Here is a 25,379-nt window from a genome sequence, read left to right on the forward strand (position 1 = left end):
TAATGATTTTCAATTGACAGTAAAATAAAATAATTTGTACATGTGTTATTTCCCCAGTTTTCCACATAACAATTCAACCTCCACTACCAGAGGCCATTTATTTTCACTTTGTTTTTATATTTTATTTGATAAGACAGAGATTATTTTTTTTTAATTTTTATTTATAAAATGGAAATGTTGACAAGACTATAGGATAAAGGAGTACATTTCCACACAATGCCCACCCCCAAAGCTTCATATCTCATCCCCTCCCTTGATAGCTTCCCTATTCTTTATCCCTCTGGGAGTATGAACCAAGAATCATTATAACCCTTTGGAGTATACCTAAAATAGACCTACTAACTTTTTCCAAAATGGAGAACCCAAAGAAGGTGGAAGGTCTGGCTTCTGTAATTGCTTCCCTGCTGAATATGGGTGTTGGCAGGTTGATCCATACTCCCAGCCTGTCTCTCTCTTTCCCTAGTGGGGCAGAGCTCTGGGGAGACAGGGCTCCAAGACACATGGTGGGGTCGTCTGCCCAGGGAAGTCAGGCTGGCATCATGGTATCATCTAGAACCTGGTGGTTGAAAAAAAGTTAAGATATAAAGCAGGTTCATGTTGACTAATCATGAACCTAAAGGCTGGAATATTGGAGATAAAGATTTGGGGTCTCCATTTTGGAAAATGCTAGTAGGTCTATTTTAGGTATATTCCAATGGGCCCGTGACTTTACTAGTTTTTGCCTGAGCCTGACATCTGATATGCAGATAGACCCAGGTTATTGTCTGGGGAGATGGTGTCATAGTTGGAAAAAGGACTAGAGCAGAGAGAAATCGAGAGGAGTGGAGGAGGTAGAGAGAGAAAGAGAGTGTTAAGACACCTGCAGTACTTGCTTCACAGCTTGTGAAGCTCCCCGCTGAAGACAGGGAGCGGGAGTTCAAACCTGGGTCCTCAAGCATGGTAATGTGTGCACTCAACTGGGTATGCCACCACTTGGCCCCCTAAGTTGATGATTTTGTATGGTCCACAAATGATGTCATAAACATCCAAATGACCATTGGTGGATTTAAAAATTTCCTACTCCTACTTAAAGGTAAAGTGAGAAAAAATAGTCATGTGACATGTGCACATGTTACAATGCGCAAAGACCCAGGTTCAAGCCTCCAGTCCCCATCTGCAGGGGGAAAGCTTTGCGAGTGGTGAAGCAGTGTTGCAGATGTCTCTCTGTCTCTCTCCCTCTCTGTCACCCCCTTCCCTCTCAATTTCTGGCTGTCTCTATCCAATAATTAAATAATAATAATAATAAAAGAAAACTCAGAAAGCCACATAAATATGCCCAGCTGGTTCTGGTAAGGTTTGAAAACAATCATTGGCACACCATAGCATCTTCAGCAACTTACTGGAGCAATTGGACATCCATAGATGAAAGTATAAATATGCATTCTCACTGAGTCTCAAGCCTTGTGTAAGGTCAGCTCAAAATTAACCACCAACTCATATGTAAATTGCAAAAACTTTTAGAAGCTGTAGGAAAAAAGAAAACATAGGAAATCTGTTAAAATTCATAAAAGCAAAACATCATCAACTGGACTTTATCAAAAGGAAATTATTTGCTCTATAGAACACTTTGTTCAAGGATGGAAAGGAAGTCTAGAAACTGGGATAAACTTTGCGAACCACATTTTGAGTAGGAGACTAATATCTAGATTATGTAAGCAACTCTTGTAACTCATAAATAAATAAATAGAACAATATGATTAGAAAAATGTTCAAAAATATATTTCACCAAAGAGGATAAATAGATGTCAAATAGACACACATACACAAACACAAATGTTCAGCAGTCCTATATTTCCTATAGGGAAATAGTTCAAATTATCCACAAATTTAAACCACTATTAGTTATTACTACACAGTTATCAGAATAGCTCACAAAAACTACCACATCAAATATTGGTGAGGGTGCAAAGAAATTGGACCACTCTAACACTGCTTGTGGGAATATATAATGGGACAGCTACCTTGAAAAACAATTTAACTTTTTATTGGGAAATTGGGCTACTGTATGACCCAGGATTGTACCCTTGGGCATTTATCTCAGAGAAACAAGTACTTTGTTTCACACAGAAGACTGCATGAACATTTATAGCAACTATGTTTATTAGAGCTCCAAACTGTAAACAACCAAGATGTCCTTCACCAAGTAAATAAATAGTCATGGTGATATATCTGAACCATAGAAAACTCCCAACAATAAAAAGGAACAAACAACTGCTACACACTATAACTTAGAAGAATATCCAGAAAATTAGCTGTGTGTATTAACTCAGTCACAAAATTCTCATAGTATGATTCTATTTATTTCACATTCTTAAAATGGGGGAGGGGTACCGTCATAAGGAATATGACAGGAGTTTCCTGGTTTTTAAAAAGAAGTCTTGATAGGAAGGATTTGAGTATATCTGTAAAAGGGGAATATGTCAATCACCCTTTTATTGACAGAAATGTTTTGTATCCTGATGGCATCACTATCTGTGCCCTGCTTGTGGTATTGTATTATATATATTTTATTTATTTTCCCTTTTGTTGCCCTTGTTGTTTCTTTTTTTAAATTGTTGTAGTTACTATTGTTGTTATTGATGTCATTGTTGTTGGATAGGACAGAGAGAAATGGAGAGAGGAGAGGAGGGGGAGAGATAGATAGACACCTGTAGACCTGCTTCACCGCCTGTGAAGCGACCCCCCTGAAGGTGGGGAGCGGGGGCCTTGAACCGGGATCCTTATGCTGGCCCTTCCACTTTGCGCCACGTGCACTTAACCCAGTGCGCTACCGCCCAACTCCCTGCATTATATATTTTTTTAGTTCTTTGAATCCTATTAATTTAAGCAGATGTAGCCTTTAAAAAATTTTATTGGGAGGATTAATGGTTTACAGTTTATACGATTGTTGATACATTTGTTTAATTTCTCAGTTTTCTGCAAAGCACTCTCACCCTCCTCCATCATCATGCACCAGAACCTGAAAGCCTCTCCTCCCCAACCCCAGACCCCCGCCCAGAGTTCTGCTTTGTGTTTCCCTTTCTTTTCTTACATCTCAACTTCTATCCATGAGTGAGATGATCCCATATTCACTCTTTCTGGCTTATCTCACTTAATAAGATTTCTTTAAGCTTCATCCAAGATGAGGTGAGGAAGGTGAATTCATCATTCTTAATAGCTGAGTAGTATTCCATTGTGTATTTGTATCACAACTTTCTAAGCCACTCATCTGTTGTTGGACACCTGGGTTGCTTCCAGTTTTGGCTATTACAAGTTGTGCTGCTATGAATATAGGTAGACACAGATCTTTTTGTATAGGTGTGTTTAGTTCCTTAGGATCTATCCCCAGGAGAGGAATTGCAAGGTCATAGGGTAGGTTCACTTCTAGTCTTCTGATGGTTCTCCAGACTGATCTCCAAAGTAATGCAGGAAGGTTCCATAAATAAAAACAAGGTTCTGGGTACAAGAGATTGCTGTATAATATTACCGCAACTGCATGAGCATAACTAGTTATGTCAAAATTTACACTTTAGTTAGAAAAAAAAATCTTGGAAAGACTATACTTGCATGCCTAAGGCCATAGGAGTTCCAGGTTCAATCCCTCTGGTATGTATCTCCTTATTTGTTTACCTATTTTTCTATCTCTCACTCTCATGAAAATAAATGAATCAATGTTTTTCTGTAAATACCTTTGGCTGAAGCCTTCTGAGCCGTGGTCATGGGCCCTCTGCTTCCACCTTCTGTACTCCTTTCACAAGTCTGTGTTATCCAGAATGCTCGGGGTCCCTGTGAATGTTTTCTGTCTGCGCACTGGACATCTGGGCTATTTCTCTCCCTGTCTTTATCTCCATCCTTCATTCTTCTAAGCTGAAAACAAGAGAGATAAAAAAATTGAAGGTGTTAAATTATTTATATCTTTGGCTGAGGAGATAGCTCAGTAGTAGAGAAAAGACTGCATGATTGAGGTCCCAAGTTCAATCTCCATCACAAAATGTGCTAAGCTGAGTCGCAATTTGGTCTCTTTTTTTCATTTCCTTCTCTCTCTCTCTTTCTCTCTCTGTCTCTCTCTGTCTCTCTCTCTCTCTCTGTCTCTCTCTCTCTCTATATATATATATATATTTTCCCTACCAGGAAGTATCCTGATTCTGATTTCATTGGCCCCAGAGTGAGTCCAGGTTCTCCAGGTGACTCTAATATGAGTCCAAACTGAGAAATTTCAAATTGAGTTGGTGAAACTCATGTAATCTCCTACCATTTAGTATTCCTCTTCATTAATACTTCCATTTGGCTGACTGAGGTTGCCTTCAGGAGTGAGCTTAGCTAGGAATAACTCCTCCAGAAATCATCCATAACACTACTACTTCCTCAGTCTGTTAGCAATCTTCCCAGGATGCACCACCATAGCCTTTTATTTACCTTGATCATAACCTTGATCACTCCTTGTTGCCAGCATCACTCCTTGTCTCTTTCTACTTTCAGCAATTATTGTTGTAATTGTCCACTTTGTAATTCTCTGTTCATTTAAACCCATGAATTTTAGGGCTCTCTCTCTTTTGAAGTACAGATTCACATTGAAAGATGTTAGCATACCCTGCCCACCATCAACATACTAGAGATCTTTCCCCAGGGTCCATCAGTGCTCTTTGGTCCATCAGTGCTCTTTGTTTCCAACACCCTTTGCTTCTAGTAACCTCACTTCTACTGCAAGAGTTCAGGGGTTTGTTTTTGTTATGTTTTGTTTATTTTGTTTCTTTATGTTACACATATGAGTGAAGTCATCCAGCGTTTGACTTTCTCCTTCTTAGTATTAGTTTTATTTTGAAAATATTCTTCTGTTTATTAACAAGAAAGAGAGAGAAAGAAGAAAAGCATTAATCTGGCACATGATATGTTGGGGATTGAACTTGCGACCTCATGCTTAAGAATCCAATGTTTTATCCACTGTGCCACCCCAAAATACAACCATTAGTTATATATTTTTATAATACATTTACTTATTCATTTATTTATTGGATAGAAACAGAGAGAAATTAAGAGAAAAGGAGGAGATAGAGAAAGAAAGAGACTCTCCTGCCTGTGGCTCTGAAGTCCCAGGTTCAATCCCCTGCACCACCATAAGCCAGAGCTGAGCAGTGCTCTGGTGTTTCTCTCTGTGTCTTTCTCTCTTCATCTCTCTCAAAAATAAAATGCTTAAAAAATTTTTTTTAAACTTCCTTCTGTCTCTATCCAAAAATAAATACACAAATTTATTTTAAAAAGAGAGAGAAAAGGAAAGAGACTGAGAAACGCCTGCAGCACAGCTTTGCCACTTGTGAAGCTTCCTTCCTGTATGTGGGGACTGGGGGCTTGAACCGTGTCCTTGCACATTGTAACACATGTGCTTAACCAAGTGCGCCATTACCCAACCCCCTCTTTATATTTTTTGATTAAGTTAACAAGCAATGATTTTCAGACACCAAGAGATTCACAAACCAAGCTTGTTATATTGTACCTTTATTCTATAAGAGATATAGTATAAAACACCAAGGCAGTCCAACATGGATTCTGAAAACCCTCTACCTATGTACTTTTCTTTCTTTGTACAAGAACATGTGTCCAGTGTTTGGGAGACAGGCACAGAGACTGTGCCAACCTCCTCACCACAAATACCTGATTTTAGGGAATCTGGTTCCTTTTATAACCTCAAGGGAGTGTGTGATATCTAGTCATAACTTTGTTGCGTCAATTAGGTAGACTTCATGGAGAGGGACTATTTTTTGCACAACTTATTAAACAGCAAGCTAGTATACTTTGAAAATACAGTTTCTCACAGAATCTTTGCAAGGATGCATGCTCCATTTTTATAATAAAATTAAATATATCTCATACCTCAAGATACCCTCTTGGCATATTCATCAATATTGTGAACTGTGTAGCTTAATTTAGGGAAGAATTGCCGCTTTTAGTGTTTGGTTATGCTATCCAGTAGAATATTCATTTCTAGATTATAGGGATCTATCTGCTTTGTGCTATGCTCTATTTATGAAAACATTGCTGGCTTATAATAAGTGCTATTTCTGTTTTCCATTTGCCTTGGTCATATATCCTACATTTCAGGAGTGTTTTAAAGTTCTTCTCACATAGAACTTTCACGTTTTTTTATTAAAATTTTTCCTAGGGATTTTGTTTCTTGACTATTATAAATGGAGTCTTCTGTTGAGACTTCAGACTAGCTATTCTTTATCTACATAAGAGTTGTAGTTTTCTGTGCATTAACTTTGTAACCATATATATTGTTAAAGTTTCTTATTTGCAGTTTTCTAGTCTCTTGCTTTTGCCAGACATCATTATTACATTTCTTAAAGCTTTCTGGAATTCAGTAATTAAAAAGATTGAAATAACCAAGTAAAACAGCAAACAACTCAATCCCATTCTATCAGTGAGATTCTTGTTGGTTGTGTTGAGTCTAAGATAATTAAATATGGTGGTTAGGGGAAAATGTCAAATCCCAAACCATCTCATTGCTTTCCAGGATGGGCATCATCTGCTCCCTGTGCTACTGGCTAATTTGGGGATTCCACATTCTCTGCTATATAGCCATCTTAATTTGTGGAGGGATACTTGCAATAAAATTTGAAAAGAAAGAAATTTTCAGTACATATCAATTCTCCCAAGTTGTGCTGTTTTCACTGCAGAGTTTTGTTCCATATGCCTCGATACATAAGTGAAGTCATGCAAATGAATACATCTGTCTTCATTTCTCTTTGTCATTAGGTCATTATACAAACATTAAGCACCAAAAAGGACATAAAATGATGGATTAATTCAGTGGTGAGTGCAGGTTACCAAAAACAAACTCCAGAAGCATGTCCCTGCCTCCCCAAATAGCTTTCTTTCTCCTCTGCCCTCCAAAAACACCATAAAAGATTTAGTCAGTCTTTCAAGGATGAGGGATACTTATTGGCAGTTAACATTCTTGTGATTCAGTTGATTTTCTTGCAATAATATTCTCTCTTTACTCCTGGGTTTTGCCTAATTTAGATTCTAGTTTTGGTCTGTTCTGCTCAACTAATCCTGCTCAGTACATACAGGCAGATTAGACAAAAGACAAAAGTATGAAATAGATGTGTTTGTTGACTTTGTTGGCACAACTGTCTCTTCTGTGACCACCTTCTCCACAACCTACACTGTGGCGTGGTGGTCTGCCACCTCTGTGATTAACCGTTATTTCTCGAATTTCCCTTCTTTGAGTTTCATTGTATGACTCTTAGCAGAAACTCAGTAAGTGCACATTCAACTCGTGTGTGTGTGTTTGTGTGTGTGTGTGTGTGTGTGTGTACACACACCTCCAGGGTTATCAATGGGACTCAGTGCCAGCACTACGAGTCCACTGCTCCTAAAGGTCTTTTTTTCATTTTTATTGGATAGGACAGAGAGAAATAGAAAAGGGAGGGGTAGGGAGTCGGGCTGTAGCGCAGCAGGTTAAGCGCAGGTGGTGCAAAGCGCAAGGACCAGCATAAGGATCCCGGTTCGAACCCCAGCTCCCCACCTGCAGGGGAGTCGCTTCACAGGCGGTGAAGCAGGTCTGCAGGTGTCTATCTTTCTCTCCTCCTCTCTATCTTCCCCTCCTCTCTCCATTTCTCTCTGTTCTATCCAACAACGACGACAACAACAATAATAACTACAACAATAAAACAACAAGGGCAACAAAAGGGAATAAATAAATAAAATAAAATATTTAAAAAAAAAAAGAAAAGGGAGGGGTGATAGGGAGGAAGAGAGACAGAGAGACACCTGCAGACCTGCTACACCACTTGTGAAGCAACCCCCCTTGCACTTGGAGAGCTGGGGGCTTGAACTGGGATCCTTGTGCGGGTCCCTGCACTTTGTACTATGTGTGCTTAACCCAGTGTGCCACTGCCTAGTTGAGCCTCCTAAAGCTCAACTCTTTTGGAATTATTTGATATACTTTTAATTTTTTAATTTGAAATTGAGAGGGGAAGAGGAGATAGTAAAGGAGAGAGGAAGAGAGGGGGAGAGAAGGACCTACAGCTTCGTTTCACTGCTCATGAAGTTTCCCCTCTGCAAATGGTGACTGGAGACTTGAACTTGGGTCCTTGTACTTGGTAATATGTATGCTTAGCTCTGTGTGTCACCTCTCAAATCAGTCCCTGATTTGACATATTTTTTAAATTTATTTTTTATTTAAGAAAGGATAAATTAACAAAACCATAGGGTAGTGGGGGTACAACTCCACACAATTCCCACCACCCAATCTCCATATCCCACCCCCTCCCCTGATAGCTTTCCCATTCTCTATCCCTCTGGGAGCATGGACCCAGGGTCATTGTGGGTTGCAGAAGGTGGAAGGTCTGGCTTCTGTAATTGCTTCCCCGCTGAACATGGGCGTTGACTGGTCGGTCCATACTCCTAGTCTGCCTCTCTCTTTCCCTGGTAGGGTGGGTCTCTGGGGAAGCGGAGCTCCAGGGCACATTGACATATTTTTAAACAAAAGAGAATTTGCTATAACCAATTTAAGAAAATAGCCTAAATGGATTTATATTTTCACAGAGATAAAAATGAAGCTAAAGGAATTGAGGTTTTTCTGAAGTAACAAAATTAACCCAAAAGTCTAGGAAGGAACCAACCTAGATTCCTTCTGGACAAAGCTACATTGCCCACATCCCATAAGTCTAGATCTATATACTGATAGCCCACTTTATGCAGGAAATGTCTTCTTCAAATGCAGAGCAGGAATGAAGTTTTTATGATTTGAAACTTATTCCAAGCTTGTCTACTATTACTATTTTATAGTTGCTTCTTTATTTATTTTTGATTAACCTTTCAGATAGCTCTGAACAGAAAAAAACTATTCTTCAAATTATTCTTCAAAAAATAACTCTTCAAATAAATATCTGTAATAATCAAGTCCTTAATTATACAGTCTTATTCTTCATATTTAAAAACAGTGCAGTGAATGACTTTGTCAGGCATAATCACTGAACACATTACATCTCTGTGATATATATATATATATGTTTTTACAGCATGTATCAGGGGATGTTTGGTTCTGTCTTATGGAAATGCAGGAAAAATGCATACAGCAATGAGTTTTTGTTACAAACATTTCTGATAAATAATGTTAAGAACTCTGTACCTGAGGAGAATTTTGATTCAGGAATTTCAGTCATCATTTTGTCTCCTATAAAATGTGGCAAATGAAGTTTGACATCATTCCCACTCATAGACTCTTCCTTGGCTTCTCCTTTAAAGGACAACAATCCATGTAGTCAGTGTTATAAGACTGCCAGAAAAAGGAGGCTTTCAGCAATGGTCTGCTGGGGTACAAAGGTCCTAGGACCTGGCAACCTTGACTGCCCCATCTGACATTTTGTCCATCACTGAGGACATTAGTAGCCAGCTCTCCTTGCTCTCCCTGCAGCACTCCCCTCCCCCATTATCTACCCCTGCCCCCTATACTCTGTTCTCATTGTAGGATCTGATGAGAAACTAATTCCTTCCTTTGCATGGTTTGATTTTATTCACTACAACGTGGGATAGTGTACAAGCAACAACATAAAATCCTTGATGATCAGCATTCATATTGGTTTTTGAGATAATTAACTCTGTCCTATTCAATTAAGAAAGGGACAGAGGTGTGCAAATAATCTTTTGGGGTTTTGCACTTTGAAAAGCCAGTCTTTCACATTTTAGTATGAGAAGAGTTTCTTTGGTGCCCTAAACACTTCTGTATTATGAATTACATAGACTGACTCTGGACGAATTGGAAAACTCTCCAGTTACCTCTATCCCTACTTAGAAAGTGTGTACGCAGAAGAAGAAATAGCATTTCAAAGAACTTTAAAAGTGTTTAACATATGTTAACTCTCTTTATTTCTGAATCGAAGGATATTCGTAAGGTTTTCTCAGCTTGCTGTGTCTAAAATAAAAGTATTTGGATCCCCTCTTGATATGCAGACATTCTCATCACAAAAATTGTGAGATGTTCTATTTGTAATTTTTATAAGTAGCAAGTCAGGGACTTGTGGCAGTTTATGGCAGGGAATTCTGATGTCCAACTCTAACTTACATATTGTAATTTATTCCATTAAAAATAATGTGAGCTATTATGAAGTCATTATACTTTCTTTTCTGAAATACAAGAAAAAAGTAGAGTCAATAATATTTTTCTCAAACCTTTATATAGTCTTTTGCCAGCTGACTTTCTCAACTAAAATATACCATGAACTGGAAGTCAGTCTCCTGCTACACTGTATGCATGTGTATTATTGTTTAAAACTCTTGTCCTAGCTCTTTATCCTATAACTCTGTCACTGCCTTTGGAGTTATCAGGAGAGAAATCAGACAAAGTCACTGGAGAATGGCAGAAAACCAAGGGTGAATGTGATCATTTGTACATGAGTAGTATCAGACTACTTATTGTGAAGCCGAAGTGAACTACCCCATTGGTGCCCATCTTAATAACCCGTAATGGAATATCTGCCCCAGCTTTGTCCACATGCATATTATTATAAGAGAGCCTGCAAATTCCTATGGAAAAGAGGCCGGAGATCATTTCTCATAAAAGTGGAATTGACGGGAAGGATGATGTATATGGGTTGTGTTTCACCCTAACCGGAAACATTTGTGGTGATACTCTAGTAAAGTTAATGCTCTTCTTTTCACAGAAGAATTCAAGGGCTCCACCGTGGTTGAACTGATGAAGAAGGAAGGCACGACCCTGGGACTGACGGTATCCGGAGGCATCGACAAAGATGGCAAGCCAAGAGTGTCTAATCTGCGGCAAGGAGGCATCGCTGCAAGGTAACTGCGTCTCCTGCAAGCAGGGACGCAGGGTGTAATTAACTCAGAAATTAAAGCTCTATTGGAAAAGGTCACTGATAAATAAGTGACAGCTGCCATCTGCCAGGCAGGAGCACAGTGGGACGTATTTCAGACGTGCAACAGCTTTTCTGGCCTGTGTCACAGTCACCAGGGAGAGTTTCATGTCATCTTGGGAGCAGCCACCTCCTCAGAAAATTTTAATTTTTGAAACACCAGCCTGGATCTCGTCTCCAGTTGTGTCAGTGAATAGCAGATAGGCTGCCATGATATGAGACACCCAGATTATCTAAATGGGAAGCAGATGATTCATTTAAAATAGAGGTGGGCTACCACAGAGGGACACGGCCAGCCAAGAACAAAAGGGAGGCCCAACTTCAAGTTTCTAAGCAAAGTATTTTGCCTTGTCTTGCATCTTTCTCTATTTTTCTGCTTGTGAGATTTTGCCTTTTCCACCAAGACAAAGTGGTGGTTTCCATAAAGACAGAAGAGTAAGAGAAGGAGGTCTCATTTATCCCCATTCCCGTGAGTAGAATCACACTGCTGACTGCCAACGTCAGAATGTCTTGACTGCTGGGCAGTGGTGGGCAGACCCACTTTGGAGACAGGTTATGAATGTGCCTCCACAGAGGGCACGAAACAGTCAGGATTCATTAAATGTGAGAATGTGCCTTCCATGCCAGACACCAGTCTTCTTGTCCGCATCATCCCAGAGGTATCGTCTAAACGGCGATTACTGTTGATGAACAGCCTGTTTGTACAGATGATAAGCTTGATGCAATTAATTGTCCACTAATTTGAGATACTGTCTGAAAAACAGACTATTGCTGGGTGGTGCCACACCTAGTTGAATGCACAAGTTACACTGTGCAAGGACCCAAGTTCAACCCCCCATTCTCCACCTGCAGGGGGAAAGCTTTGCAAGCAATGAAGCAGTGATGCAGTGTCGATAGATAGATAGATAGATAGATAGATAGATAGATAGATAGATAGATAGATAGGTAGATAATCACACCTTCCCCTGTGATTTCTCTGTCACTATTCAATAAATAAATAAATAAAATATTTAAAAAGAAAAACGAGGGTGGACAGTAGCGTAGCAGATTAAACACACATGGTGTGAAGCACAAGGACCAGCGTAAGGATCCCAGTTTGAGCCCCCGGCTCATCACCTGCAGGTGATCACTTCACAAGCAGTGAAGCAGGTCTTCAGGTGTCTGTCTTTCTCTCCCCCTCTCAATGTTCCTCTTCTCTCTCAACTTCTCTCTGTCTTATTCAACAACAACAGCAATAACAATAATAACAACAACAAGGGCAACAAAAATAGCCTCCAGGAGCAGTGAATGATAACTCTGGAAGCAAAAAAAAAAAGAAAGAAAGAAAGACAGACAAAAACAGACCATTATCCACAGCACATGCCCCTGAGATTTTGCAGATTTTGAAGGTTTTCTCTTTAGCCTATTTCCTTTGTTTCCTGGCAGTCATAGGCAATCTGTGACGTTGCTAGACCTTATTCAGAGACAGCCTCTGAAGCATGAATGAAAGGGTAATCACCACTCTCAGTTGCATTGATGGTGCCGTTAAAAGTAGCTCGCTGGGGCCAGGCAGTGGTGCACCCTGTAAAGTTCACATGTTACAGTGTGCAAGGATCTGGGTTCAAGCCCCTGGTCCCCACCTGCAGAAGAGAGAACTTCATGAGCAGTGAAGCAGTGCTACAGGTATCTCTTTCTATCTCCGTTTGTAGCACACTCTTCCCTCTTGATTTCTGTCTATACTCAATAAATAAATGGTTTTTATTGCCACTAGGATTATTACTGGGCTCAGTACCTGTAGGATAAATCCACTGTTCCCCAGCCATTTTGTTAATTTTTTTTCTTCCATTATAGAACAGAGAAAAACTGAGATGGGAGAGAGAGATGGAAAGAGAGAGAGACAGAAAGACACACGCAGTACTTGATATACCTGCAGGCAGAGAGCTAGGTCTCAAACCTTTGTCCTTGTGCATGATAACATGGGTGCCACCACCTGGCCCCTAAGAAATGATTCTTTTTTGAAAAAGATTTATTTTATTATTATTATTTATATTTATTTTCCTTTTTGTTTCCCTTGTTGTTTTTCATAGTTGTTGTGGTTATTATTGATGTCATTGTTGTTAGATAGGACAGAGAGAAATGGTGAGAGGAGGGGAAGACAGAGAGGGGGAGAGAAAGATAGACACCTGCTGACATGCTTCACCACCTGTGAAGCGACCCCCCTGCAGGTGGGGAACCGGGGGCTGGAACCGGGATCCTTACGCCAGTCCTTGCGCTTTGCACCATGTGCATTTAACCCACTGTGCTACCACCCAACTCCCTAGAAATTATTCTTTAAAGTAGCACCATGTCAGTATACTGAGTGTTGTCAATCACATAGCAGCCATCGTGTGATGTGCTACCATTTTACAAGCAGTAAAACAAGATAACTAAATGTGCAGTCCCAGGCCTAAGGGGCATTCTAACTTGTCAGGGAAAATAAGATGTTAAAAAAAAAAAAAAGGTTGGAGAGTAACAGTAGCATTCCAAAAGACTAACCAAGGGGCCAGGCAGTGGTGCACCTGGTTAAGTGCACACCTCACAGTGCACAAGGACCCAGGTTCAAGCTCCTGGTCCCCACCTGCAGGGGGAAACTTCACAAGCGGTAAAGCAGGGCTGCAGGCATCTCTCTTGTCTCTCTCCCTCTCTATCTCCCCTTCCCTTCTCAGTTTCTCTCTCTGTCTCTACCCAATAAATAAATATAACAAAAAAAAGGAAAGGGGAAAAAAAAAGACTAACCAACATAAGAGATATTACAGCTCCAGACGATCCCACCAATATGTCCTGGAGCTCCACTTCCCCAGAGCCCCACCCCACTAGGGAAAGAGAGAGGAGGCTGGGAATATGGACTGACCAGTCAACACCCATATTCAGTGGGGAAGCAATTACAGAAGCCAGACCTTCCACCTGCTGCATCCTACAATGGCCATGGGTCCATACTCCCAGAGGGATAAAGAATAGGAAATCTATCAGGGGAAGGGATGAGATCCAGAGTTCTGGTGGTGGGAACTGTGTGGACTTGTACCCCTCATATCCTATGGTTTTGTTAATGTCTCCTTTTTTAAATAAATAAATTTAAAAAAAGAGAGAGAGATGTCACAGCTCATCAGGTGGTTAAGGTACCAGGACTCCCAGGGATGAGTAACGGCTTTCACTGCAGGGCAGAGAGGACTGGAAAGGCTCACTGAAGGGGGAAGAATTCAAGCTGGATTCATTTGAAATAAATGAGTTATGTATTATTACTATTTGGGGAGGAAATGCTATTCAAGTCCTGATCAGTAACACAAATTTTAACTCAATCATTGATCTCATTGTCTGCTCTTGACTTAGAATTGACTAAAAGCCCAAAAGTGATCATGGTTCTATTATGGTGCTGAAGGAAAAAAATGGGAAATGCTACAGAAACCCATTAATTTCTTCTTCACCAATACTCTTTTTTTCTTTTTTTTTTTAATGTTTATTTATTCCCTTTTGTTACCCTTGTTGTTTTATTGTTGTAGTTATTATTGTTGTTGTTACTGATGTTGTCATTGTTGGATAGGACAGAGAGAAATGGAGAAAGGGGGGGAAGACAGAGAAGGAGAGAGAAAGATAGACACCTGCAGACATGCTTCACTGCCTGTGAAGCGACTCCCCTGCAGGTGGGGAGCTGGGGGTTCGAACTGAGATCCTTACGCCTGTCCTTGTGCTTTGTGCACCAGTACTCTTTTTAATCAGCCTTTCTGTAATCAGTAAAAAGAGCAAAGTAAACTGGCCTTTCTCTGATTCATGGACAAACTCTCTGTGAAGAAAAGCAAGAAACACAACTGAGAGGGAGTGAGATGACAGGAAAAGTCCTGGTGTGTTTAAGATCTGGATAATCCTCCCCCAGAGAACCAATGCTTTTATGGACTGTGCAACCAAGCCATTTTGTCCTTATTTTGTTTTATGGTGCTCTTTAATGACGAAATAAGAGGCTGGAGGCCAGGCAATGGCACACCCAGTTAAGTGCACATGTTACCATGCACAAGGACCTACATTCCAACCCCTGCTCCCTGCCTTTAGGGGGAACAATTCATGAGCAGTGAAGCAGGTTTCTCTCTTTCTCTCCTTCTCACTATCTCCCCTCCCCTCTCATCCCCTCTCAATTTTTCTCTGTCTTACCTAATAAAAATAGAAAGGGGGAAAAAGACCCCCGGGAGTGGTAGATCCATAATACTGGCACTGAACCCCAGTGATAACTCTGGTGGCAATATAAATAAATAAATAAATAAATAAATAAATAAATAAATAGCAAAAAAAAATCAAAGACAGAGGTCAGTTCACGGCAGAGCTTCCATTGTTGCAGTCAGTGTGAGTTACAAGGGAGGACCAATCTCATCCTCCCTGAGCTGCCCCCTGGCTGTGTCCTAGCAGACAGGGACTCTGCTAGGTTAGCCTCCCAGACCCACAGCTAATTCATGAAGGAAAAGTGGGAAAGAGAATCAGACTGGTCTGTCGAGAGAATGAGCCAACTGAAAGGACTTTTTTTTTTTAATTTTGCAGAAGTGATCAGCTGGATGTGGGTGACTACATCAAGGCCGTGAACGGGATCAACCTGGCCAAGTTCCGCCATGACGAGATAATTAGCTTGCTGAAAAATGTTGGGGAAAGAGTGGTTCTGGAAGTCGAATATGAACTGCCACCAGTCTGTGAGTAATCATGACCTGCACGGGCAGAATAGTAGCGCTTTAAGCAAAGCAATCAACAGAAACAGTGAATGTGGGGGGCCGGGAGTAAGTGCACATAGTACAAAGCTCAAGGCCTACACAAGGATCCCAGTTTGAGCCCCCGGCTCCCCACCTGCGGGGGGGGGGGGGGGGTCGCTTCACAAGCAGTGAAGCAGATCTGCAGGTGTCTATCTTTCTCTCCCCTTCTCTATCTCCCTTTCTTCTCGCAATTTCTCTCTGTCCTATCTAATAAAATGGAAAAAGATGGCCTCCAGGAGCAGTGGACTCTTAGTGTTGGCACCAAACCCCAGTGATAACCCTGGGGTTGAAAAACAAAAAAGAGAAAAGGAAAGAAAGAGTGAACATGTGGTTAACTCCGGAAGAACTGGAAGAAAAACAAAATCATATTTGACAATGAAATTATGTAGGACTCTCATCACATGAAAGTGATCCGTAAACATGTATTTTCCATTTAAGCTGTTTTAATAAACACTTGTAATTTCTGTGCAGCATTAATTGCCTTTCAGGGCGGTTTTGGGTTTTTTTGTTTGTTTTTTTAACTTAGTGACCAGCTTTGGGAAAAGCATGTTCAACATGTTGTATATTTAGATTTTCGTAGTTATGCTGATTTCTGTAGCATGGAACTACTTTCAGGAAGTAGTTATTATCAAGATATTAATAAGAATGGTAATCACAGCAAGAGCAGTTAATACCTTGTGAGAGCTTACTAGATGTTTGTCACTATAAGGACATGACTTGCATTCATACCATGAAATCCTCAGCACAAGGAAAGTCAACACAGCAAGACTGAACTCTGGTGCCAGGTAACCCAGTACAGATTCCTAGCTCCGCTTCCTACTAGCTACCTGCCTTTCAGAAAATTGCTTACACCTTTTTTTCTCTTATTTTCTACATCTGAAAAGTGGAGATATTACTATTTCTTCTCATAGATCTCTGTAAGGATGTAATGAGTTAGTATTTGTGGAGTACTAACTTCAAAAATGTATAGTATCAGTACTGATACTATACATTATACTGATACTATAAATACTGATACTATACATTATACTGATACTATACATACTGATACTATACATTATACAGTATACTGATACTATACATTATACTGATACTATACATACTGATACTATACAGTATACTGATACTATACATTTTTTGATAAATAATACAGAACATGAATCAATCAGTACTACAAGATAAGTACTATCATCATCATTAGTCTCATTTTACAAAAGCCTGGGTTAAATGTCTTTCCCAAATCAGTTTGCAGCAATGTCTGAACCCAGGAATCTCTACCCCAAAGGTAAAGCCAGCATCAAAGTTTCCTTCAACTCAGTGGTGGTTAGCTCAACCATGGATCACACACTTGGCAAAGCAGTGAACTATTTTGCTGACTTTCTCTGTCTCTTTGAAGGTAGACCCAGCAAGATTTCCTGATGGATTTAATGTGGATTAAGTAGAAATAGGGGATTTAAGAACAACCCCAAGGTTTTGAGACTAAATCACTGGAAAGAGAAGAGCAAGGACTTTGCCTTATTGGGGGGTGAGCAGATGGCTGGGGAGGTGGTTCAGCAGGTAGGTCACAAGCTTACATGCTTGAGCCCTAGAGTTTTAATTCCCACTACTGCAAATGCCAGAATAGTGCTCTGGTTCTCTCTAAATATATATATATATATATATATATATATATATATATATATATATATATATTAAAGAATGTAAAAAAAAAAAGCTGAATTGAAAGAGGGAGATTAAAAGTTCCTTATTTAAGGGACGGGGTGGTGGTGCACCTGATTAAGTACACACATTACAGTGCACAAGGACCTAGGTTTGAGCCTCAGTCCCTACAGGGGGAAAGCTTTACAAGTGATGAAGCAGTGCTGCAGGTGTCTCTCTGTCTCTCTTTCTATTTATCATCCCCTCCTCTCAATTTCTGGCTGTCTCCAATAAATAAATAAAAATAATAAAAATATTTTTTAAAAGAAGTTATTTAATAGACTGCATTTGGGGAGACTGTTTGACATGCAGAAGGAAATGTAAAAAAAATGAGCTGTAAAAAAAAAAAAGAAAAAAAATGAGCTGTAGATAATGGGTTAGTATTTGGGGGAAAGATCCGCACTGGAAAAATAAATTAAAGCATAATTGAACTAGAGACAGTGTTTGAAGATTTAGGATCTTAAACAAGCACTTAGAGAGTGAGTATGACCATTCACAAGTTTATATATATATTACTCTGAATAGGACCAGCACACTACTCTCTGCCTGTTAAGTTTCCATTTGGTTTTATCTTTGTTGTTCTTATAACTTCCAGGGGTTGAACCAAGGGCTTCATACACTTAGAAAGTCCACATTCTAGTCCTGAACCACTTCCCTGGCCCTACACATTCTTATTCTTAATGTAAATCTAATCCTGAAAAGCTAATGGTGATTTTATAACAATGTCAATTTAAGTCTGTGTTCATTTTTAGCAGCTCTCTGCAGTAAAACAGAATGCTAAAAGCTTATAAAATGTGTCACTTGTTATGTCAGTTCTCCCTAGTCTGACTTCGTGTTTGTCTTTTGAGTTTTCTGAGCCTTAGGTTTCTCATCTGTTCAATGGCTAAGATAAATGGAAAACTCTTATAAAACTACAGCTGTGAAGAGTTAGAGCATTAGCACATACTCAGTAAGCCATGGGCTGTCTGAGCCATTATTAGTACCATGTTTTCTTGACCTTTAAATAAGTTAGTATACTTAAACTCACTATCTCAAACTATTGCCAAGGAATTCAGAGTAGTCAAGTACCTAGTGCTAATGTTCTTTGATTAGGCAATTTTGCTCCACTGGGGTATTAAAATCAATAAAACACAGCCTCTTCCTAATAGGAGCTCTTACTCTTGTCTTCAAGGGTAAGGTTAATAGTGGAGATGTATCAAGTACTATGGATAATGCAGATCTGAAGGTTTCTGGATACGACTGAAGGTGGTTATGCAAGTCCAGTAGAAAAGGGCTGTTCTGGGCAGATGGCACATCAAGGTGGTGACAGGACAACCCAGCACAAAGGTTGAACTGCACATGAATTAGGGTTGCTCAACCTGGGAGTATACCAACCCACCAAGACCCATATCTAGCAGAAACGCCATAATTATCACCTTCTGCAAAAAAGTTGGTCCATATTTCCAGCAGGGGAGAAATGATAGGTGAAGATGACCAGAGGGCTCTGAACTCCAACTCTTTCAAGACCCAGAGAGAGAAAAAGAAGAAAAGAAGGACATTCAGAAGTAATAGGTGTTAGTATGACTTGGAAAGGAAGAAAAGATGGGGCTGTGAAAAACAATGGGCAAATATATAGAGACATAGACAGATAGTTATGGAAATAATAGCCAACCCTTGTCTGCAAGCTTGGGAGAACTACTGTAGCTTCCAATGGAGGGAATGGGGATACAGAACTCTGTGGGAATGGTGCAGAATTATACCCCTGTTATCTTAACAATTTTGAAAATCAGTATTAAGTAATTAATGAAATTTTAGAAAGAGTTGCTCCAACAAAAGGAAAGACAGAGAGGGGCTGAATCACACACACACACACACACACACACACACACACACACATACAAATATCATTCTATTGTGAGGTTAATGGTTTACAATATAGTTGTTGGCACATGTATAAAGATTTCTCATCTCGCCATTACAGGTGTCTGCAAAACACTCTGACCACCATCATGCACCAGGACCTTAAAGCCTCTCCTCCTCTCCCCCAACCCCCAGCCTTCTCCCTGACCTCCCTCCGACCCCTTGAGTTTGGTGCAATACACCCAACCCAGTCCAAGTTTTACTTTCTCTTTTCTGTTCTTATTACTTAAGTTCTGTCTATAAGTGAGATCTTCTCATATTCAGCCCTTTCGGCTTATCTCACGTAAGAATCACAGAAATTTTGCATGCAATTACATTTCAGAAAGAAGTAGAGTTGTGGTGTACAGTGTGTGTGTGTGTGTGTGTGTGTGTGTGTTGTATGTGCTCGTTCTCATGTGTGTGAGCCTGAAATATGAGAGAGGGAAAATGAAGTAGAAAGGGGAGAAAACTGTGGAGGTAAAAATAAAGGAAAGAAACAATAAGCCAATAAGCCATGCTGGTGGAGCCTGGATAATGTCTAGTGGGCAGTCAGGAGGAAAAGGCTTTTTCAAGTCAAGGAACAGTAACACCAAATCTGAATTTTAGACTAATAATTTGAGGAAACCAGTGAAGAATAAATCAGAGGCTGTAAGTCCCAAGGCATTTTCTAAGAGAGCAGAGGTATTCTGAGTATATATAACATTATTAATAAGTTTAAAGAGGAGAGAATGAATGCCAGAAATATTCAGGGGTTAATGCCTGTCATAACTAAGTGATTATGCTAGCTTTTCCATCCTCACTCACTAAAGCTGATGGAAAAGGGGAGAGGGCATATTTTTAAACACAGAATTGTGAATAATTTTTCAGTAGACATCAGAAGAGCCTTGTTCTCCCAGGATTATCTTAGTCTCTTCCTATTATATTTGGATAAATTAATAAGGTCTTTGAGATCAGAGAGGTTGAAGGAATTAGTAAACTTTCTATTCACTGAGCTGAGACATTTCAAGCAGGAGCCAGCTCCAGTAGGGAGGTCCTGGGAAAGAGCTAGGTGACTGGGGACTCACAGCATTGTAAGGCTCATCCAATCACAGAACACAGAAAGAATGAGAGGAGAGAGGGGGAGAGGGAGTGATGGGTGGAGGGAGGGGGAGGCTGTCAGAGGGAAACATGGAACCTCAATTTTGAACATGAAGGTACATGTCTTTCCTGAGATTCAGTCTCATTTTAAAAATTAAATACTTGGTCTACGTGAGTTCTACCCTTCTTTTTGACTTTAAAAATCATGTGATTCTTTGAGGTTGTGTTGGATTGCTGGAGAAGTTGTGAGGTATTTTTCTTTTCTTTTCTTTTTATTAGATAGGAGAAAGAGAAATTGAGAAAGGTTGGGGTGATGGAGAGGGAGAGAAAGATAGATATCTGCACACCTCACTGAAAGTGGGCAGTGAGGGCTTGAACCTGGATCCTTGTGCTTGATAATATGTATGCTTAACTGGGCATGCCACCACCAAGCCTCATGAAGTATTTTTCTGTGCAAAAATAGGTCATGGCTTTTCCAACAACCCAATGTTTACAGAAAAGATTACCAGGATGATCTCACTCATAGACAGAAATTTAAAAAACAAGATCAGAAGGGAAAACACTAAGCAGAACTTGGACTGGAGTTGGTGTATTGCAATGCACCAAAGTAAAAGACTCTGGGGTGGGGGAGCGGGCTCAGGTCCTGGAACACGATGGTAGAGGAGGACCTAGTAGGGCTTGAATTGTTATGTCGAAAACTCAGAAATGTTATGCATGTACAAACTATTGTATTTGAGGGTTGGGTGGTAGTGCAGTGGGTTAAGTGCACATGGCGCAAAGTGCATAAGGATCCCAGTTCAAGCCGCTGGACCCCCTCCTGCAGGGGAGTTGCTTCATGGGTGGTGAAGCAGGTCTGCAGGTGTGTCTTTCTCTCCCCCTCTCTGTCTCTCCTCCTCTCTTGATTTCTTTCTGTCCTATCTAATAACAACAGCAATGGCAACAATAACAATGACAACAAGGACAACAAAATGGGAAAAATAGCCTCCAGGAACAGTGGATTCATATGCAGGCACCTAACACCAGCAATAACCTGGAGGCAAAAAAAAAAAAAACTATTGTATTTTAATGACAACTGTAAACCATTAATCCCCCACTAAATAAATTAAAAAAAAGCATTACCAAACTACATTTTAAGTATTTGTGTGTATGAAAATTAGGCTTAGAGCAGCGTTTTGAAATGTTTTGATTACACTTAACACTCAAGAATATTATAAGCTTAAGGAATTGGGAATAATGTTGCTTGTAGCATGTCACTTAATTACTTTACACACCCTTAAATGCTGTTTCTATCAAAATTTTGAAGCTATAGATTTACCTCACTTTCTTTTTCTTTTTTGTCATCAAGGCTTCACCACCCAGGGCCTAGTTTTTGAAACAGAGAGAGAGAGAGAGAGAGAGACAGAGGGAGAGAAAGATAGAAGATACCATAGCTCTAAACCCCCCCCCCCAACACACACACATACACACAGCTGTTTGGTAGGGGTCGAGCTCCTTAAAATTATTTATTTTAAGTAAAATGTCACTAAGTCCATCCTGACTGTTAAGTAAATCATCAGCTAACATACTAACATACATATGAACTTGCCAAAAAAAAAACCAACAAAAACTGTTTCTAAGACTTTGTGAGATCTGTGGTGGTTATCCTCGGGATAACCTTTATTATTCTAACCATGGTAGATATTCTTGGGATGTGGAAGGGTGGTGGGTGCAGTGTGGAGCTATGGAAGTGTACACTGTAATCTTATAATCTTGTCACCTACTATTAGTCACAAATTTAAAAAGTGAAAAAAATCATCAGCTAAATCAGACTAATTTTCAGAAAGTGTCCTTCTTTATTTCAAACAATAGGTCAAATTATATTTCTCTAGTAGAAAAAGACAGATGGCAGATGAGGAGAAGATGGAAGAGGAAGAGGGCAAAAAGGGGTGGGGGGCAGTCACAGGTCTCCCTGTGATTCATTCTGGAATTTAATCTGAAGGCAGACTCTCTCTCTCTCTCTCTCTCTCTCTATCTTTCTCCCTCCCCCCCCCCTCAACCAGGGTTATTACTGGGACTTGATGTCTACAGGATGAATTCACTGCCCCTGGTGTCCACTTTTTTTCCTTTCATAAATTATGATAAAGGCAGAGATAAATAGAGAGAAGAAGAGAGAGGGGGGGGGGAGAAAGAGAGAGACCTGTAATCTGCTCCACCACTCATGAAGCTTTCCCCTGCAGGTGGATTTGAACCCAAGTCCTCATAAATGGTAACTTGTGTGCTTTACCAGTTGCACCACCACCCAGCACCTGAAGCTCTCCTTGGAGTACATTTCCACCTCTGTCCGCTCACCTCTTTTTACCTTTTTAAGTGGTACTGGGGAATGAATAGAAGGTCTCATGCATATGTGATACCACTATGTGGTTTCCCTTACCTTTTTTTCCTTTTAGTTCTATTATATATCTTTGAAGAATCAGACAAGCAGACAGGAGAAAGAGAGAGAGACACCAATGCACAGCTCCACTATCCCTGGGGTCCTTCTGGAGCTGCCCATGGTGCCCCCATGTGATGCCAGGGATTGGACCCCAGGATTCATATATGGACAAGTGCATACTCTACTTGCTGAGCTATCTCCTAGCCCCATTGGTTTATCTCTTAACATCTTGTGGGTCAAAACAAGCCATATACTTGGATGGAGCTTGAAGAAAGAATCATGTTAAGTGAAATAAGTCAGAAACAGAAGGATGACTATGGGATGGTCTCACTCTCAGGCAAAGTTGAAAAACAAGATCAGAAGAGAAAACACAAGTAGAACCTGAGCTGGAGTTGGTGTATTGCACCAAAGTAAAAGTGTGGGGTTGCGGGGGGGGGGGGGGAGAACACTGATCCTGGAAAAGGATGACAAAGGACCTAGTGGGAATTGCATTTTTATGTGGAAAACTGGGAAATGTTATGCATGTACAAACTATTGTATTTACTGTCAACTGTAAAACACTAATCCCCCAATAAAGAAATTTTTTTAAAAGTCATATAAAGCAAGCCCAATGTGATGATGTAGGAAAGTACACAAGTGCTGTTCTATTAAAAGTAGGAATTTGCAAGTCAGGGAACTAGGGTATAATTTAGAAAAATCCAGTCTATGTTTAATAAAGTCACTTCATAGTATGGAAGCAAGGGGCAACGGTGCAACTAACATAGTGAGGTAGAGTATTTTTGCATTGTGAAATTGGTTTCTATCTACCCCTTCTATGTCCCATGCTTGATTTGTTAGGGAAGTCCCTTAAATTAACCTGTGTGTCCACATATACACATTTAATTATACATAGTAAAATCCATACAGTACTACAGGATCACCTAGTACCAACTGTGAAAACCCAGTCACCAAGCGCCAGTCATGAGATTAAAAGAAAAAAGGTTTATAAAGATCAAACCTATTTCAGTAAGTATATTAAAATGTAGTCAGTGCTCACTTTTATTTTTGTAAGTGGTGGACAGCAATGTGTGGATAAGCTAAAATTATGGATAACCCCAAGAGTTTTTATGTTGACTTTGGATTTGATCAGGTTTTCTGGTCAGCAAGATTTAGCTCAAGCAAAATTAAAATCACAGTGTTTTGCGTTCCCAGAATAGACACTCAGCCAACAAGGACAGGTGGCTCAGAATAAGAATTTGGTTTTATATAATTGAAAGTTGATTTAATGATTAAATGAAATAGTGTTTGTAAACCATTCTGTAGAATTGTTGGCACAACATAGGTGCTCATTAGTTATTTCTTCCCATACCCCCATCTTTCCTCCCTTCCCAATATATTCAAGTGACATGCTGGATCATAAAAATAAGAAAACATTTGGTTTGGACTCAAGATTTTTTTTCATTTAATTAAAACTATACCTCAACTCTTTCAGCTACTGGTATGTACTGTTCCTAGTTTATTAGAATAAACAAAATTCCCCTGGTAGCAAGAATATGACATTTAATTAAATTAGCAGTGTACCAAATCATTTGTTCATCTTGTAGTTTATGTTATTTTTTGGAAAATCCAAGTTCTTACAGTACTTTACATCCCAGCCAGATGTCTGCAGTTTTGTGAATTTAGCTGTGTGCTTTTCATAACCATGACTGATCCTATGAGGATTTAGAATGTGATAATTAACAATGATTATAATTAATACCTAATGAAAATTACTTCCTATTTCCCCAACTAACAAAGGAAAGTTCTTTTAGAAGATGCTTTTAAATTCTGTTTATGTATTTCTTGTTGATAGCTTGATGTAGTAACCCCTTAAGAGTCTACTTAAATGTAGTCATTGCATTATTGATAGAGAACATAGCTCTAGATAATTAGATATCATTGTACAAATTCAAGACAAGGATCGAAGATGATTACTTCCTACAGTTTGCAGACATCTTTGCCTCTATGAATAAAGAAAGACATCCTTGTAGCCACAGTCATAGCATAATAATATGCACTTTATTTTAATTTGGTATTAAAGGACTACATAACCATGATTACTCATCAGATTTTTGAAAATAGTCTTACAAAAATGTTTGAGTGACTATACCTTCATAAACGTATACACTCATACTGTATGTCATGTCATAAGAGGCTGCAATTTGGCAATGCGGCGTCATTGTGTGAAATGAGAGCAATAAGGCAAACACCCCATAAACATGGCAGAACCATGTAAAATGGAACAGGGACCAGGCAATGACACACCACATTGAACGCATGTGTCAACAAGTGAAATGGAGTAGGTCTTCATTTTATTATTCAGTGGGAATATTCTGAATGTACTTAGAATTTCTTTTGCCCTCCAAGTCTCTTTTGAGTTACTAATGTCTTTGTTTAATTGCAGTATATTATGTCAGAAAATTTAAACAATTTATTTTTTTCTTTCTTTCTATCTGGGGCTTGGTGCCACTCTGAGCAGCCATTTTTCCCTTCACATTTTTATTCAATAGCACCGAGAGAAACAGAGGGAAGGGAAGGGCCCCACTTGCAGGGAGCGTCGCTTTGCAAACAGTGAAGCAGGTCTGCAGATGTCTGTCATTCCCCCTCTGTTTCTCCCTCTCCTCCCTCAATTTCTCTCTGTCAAATCCAATAAAATGGAAG

The 25,379-nt window shown here is 39.7% G+C and overlaps 1 protein-coding gene across 4 annotated transcripts in view; it reads left to right on the forward strand.

The window, feature by feature from the left end:
- GRIP1 (glutamate receptor interacting protein 1) overlaps positions 1 to 25,379 on the forward strand; it is a 795,045-nt gene that overhangs the window by 594,689 nt on the left and 174,977 nt on the right. For all 4 annotated transcript variants that reach the window (XM_060194981.1, XM_060194983.1, XM_060194984.1 and 1 more), the window contains exons 3-4: positions 10,686 to 10,821; positions 15,435 to 15,580. In XM_060194981.1, the coding sequence (XP_060050964.1) occupies positions 10,686 to 10,821; positions 15,435 to 15,580 (282 nt within the window). The remainder of the gene's footprint in view (positions 1 to 10,685; positions 10,822 to 15,434; positions 15,581 to 25,379) is intronic.

This window comes from Erinaceus europaeus, chromosome 7, assembly GCF_950295315.1.
Source record: "Erinaceus europaeus chromosome 7, mEriEur2.1, whole genome shotgun sequence".
Lineage (NCBI taxonomy): Eukaryota > Metazoa > Chordata > Mammalia > Eulipotyphla > Erinaceidae > Erinaceus > Erinaceus europaeus.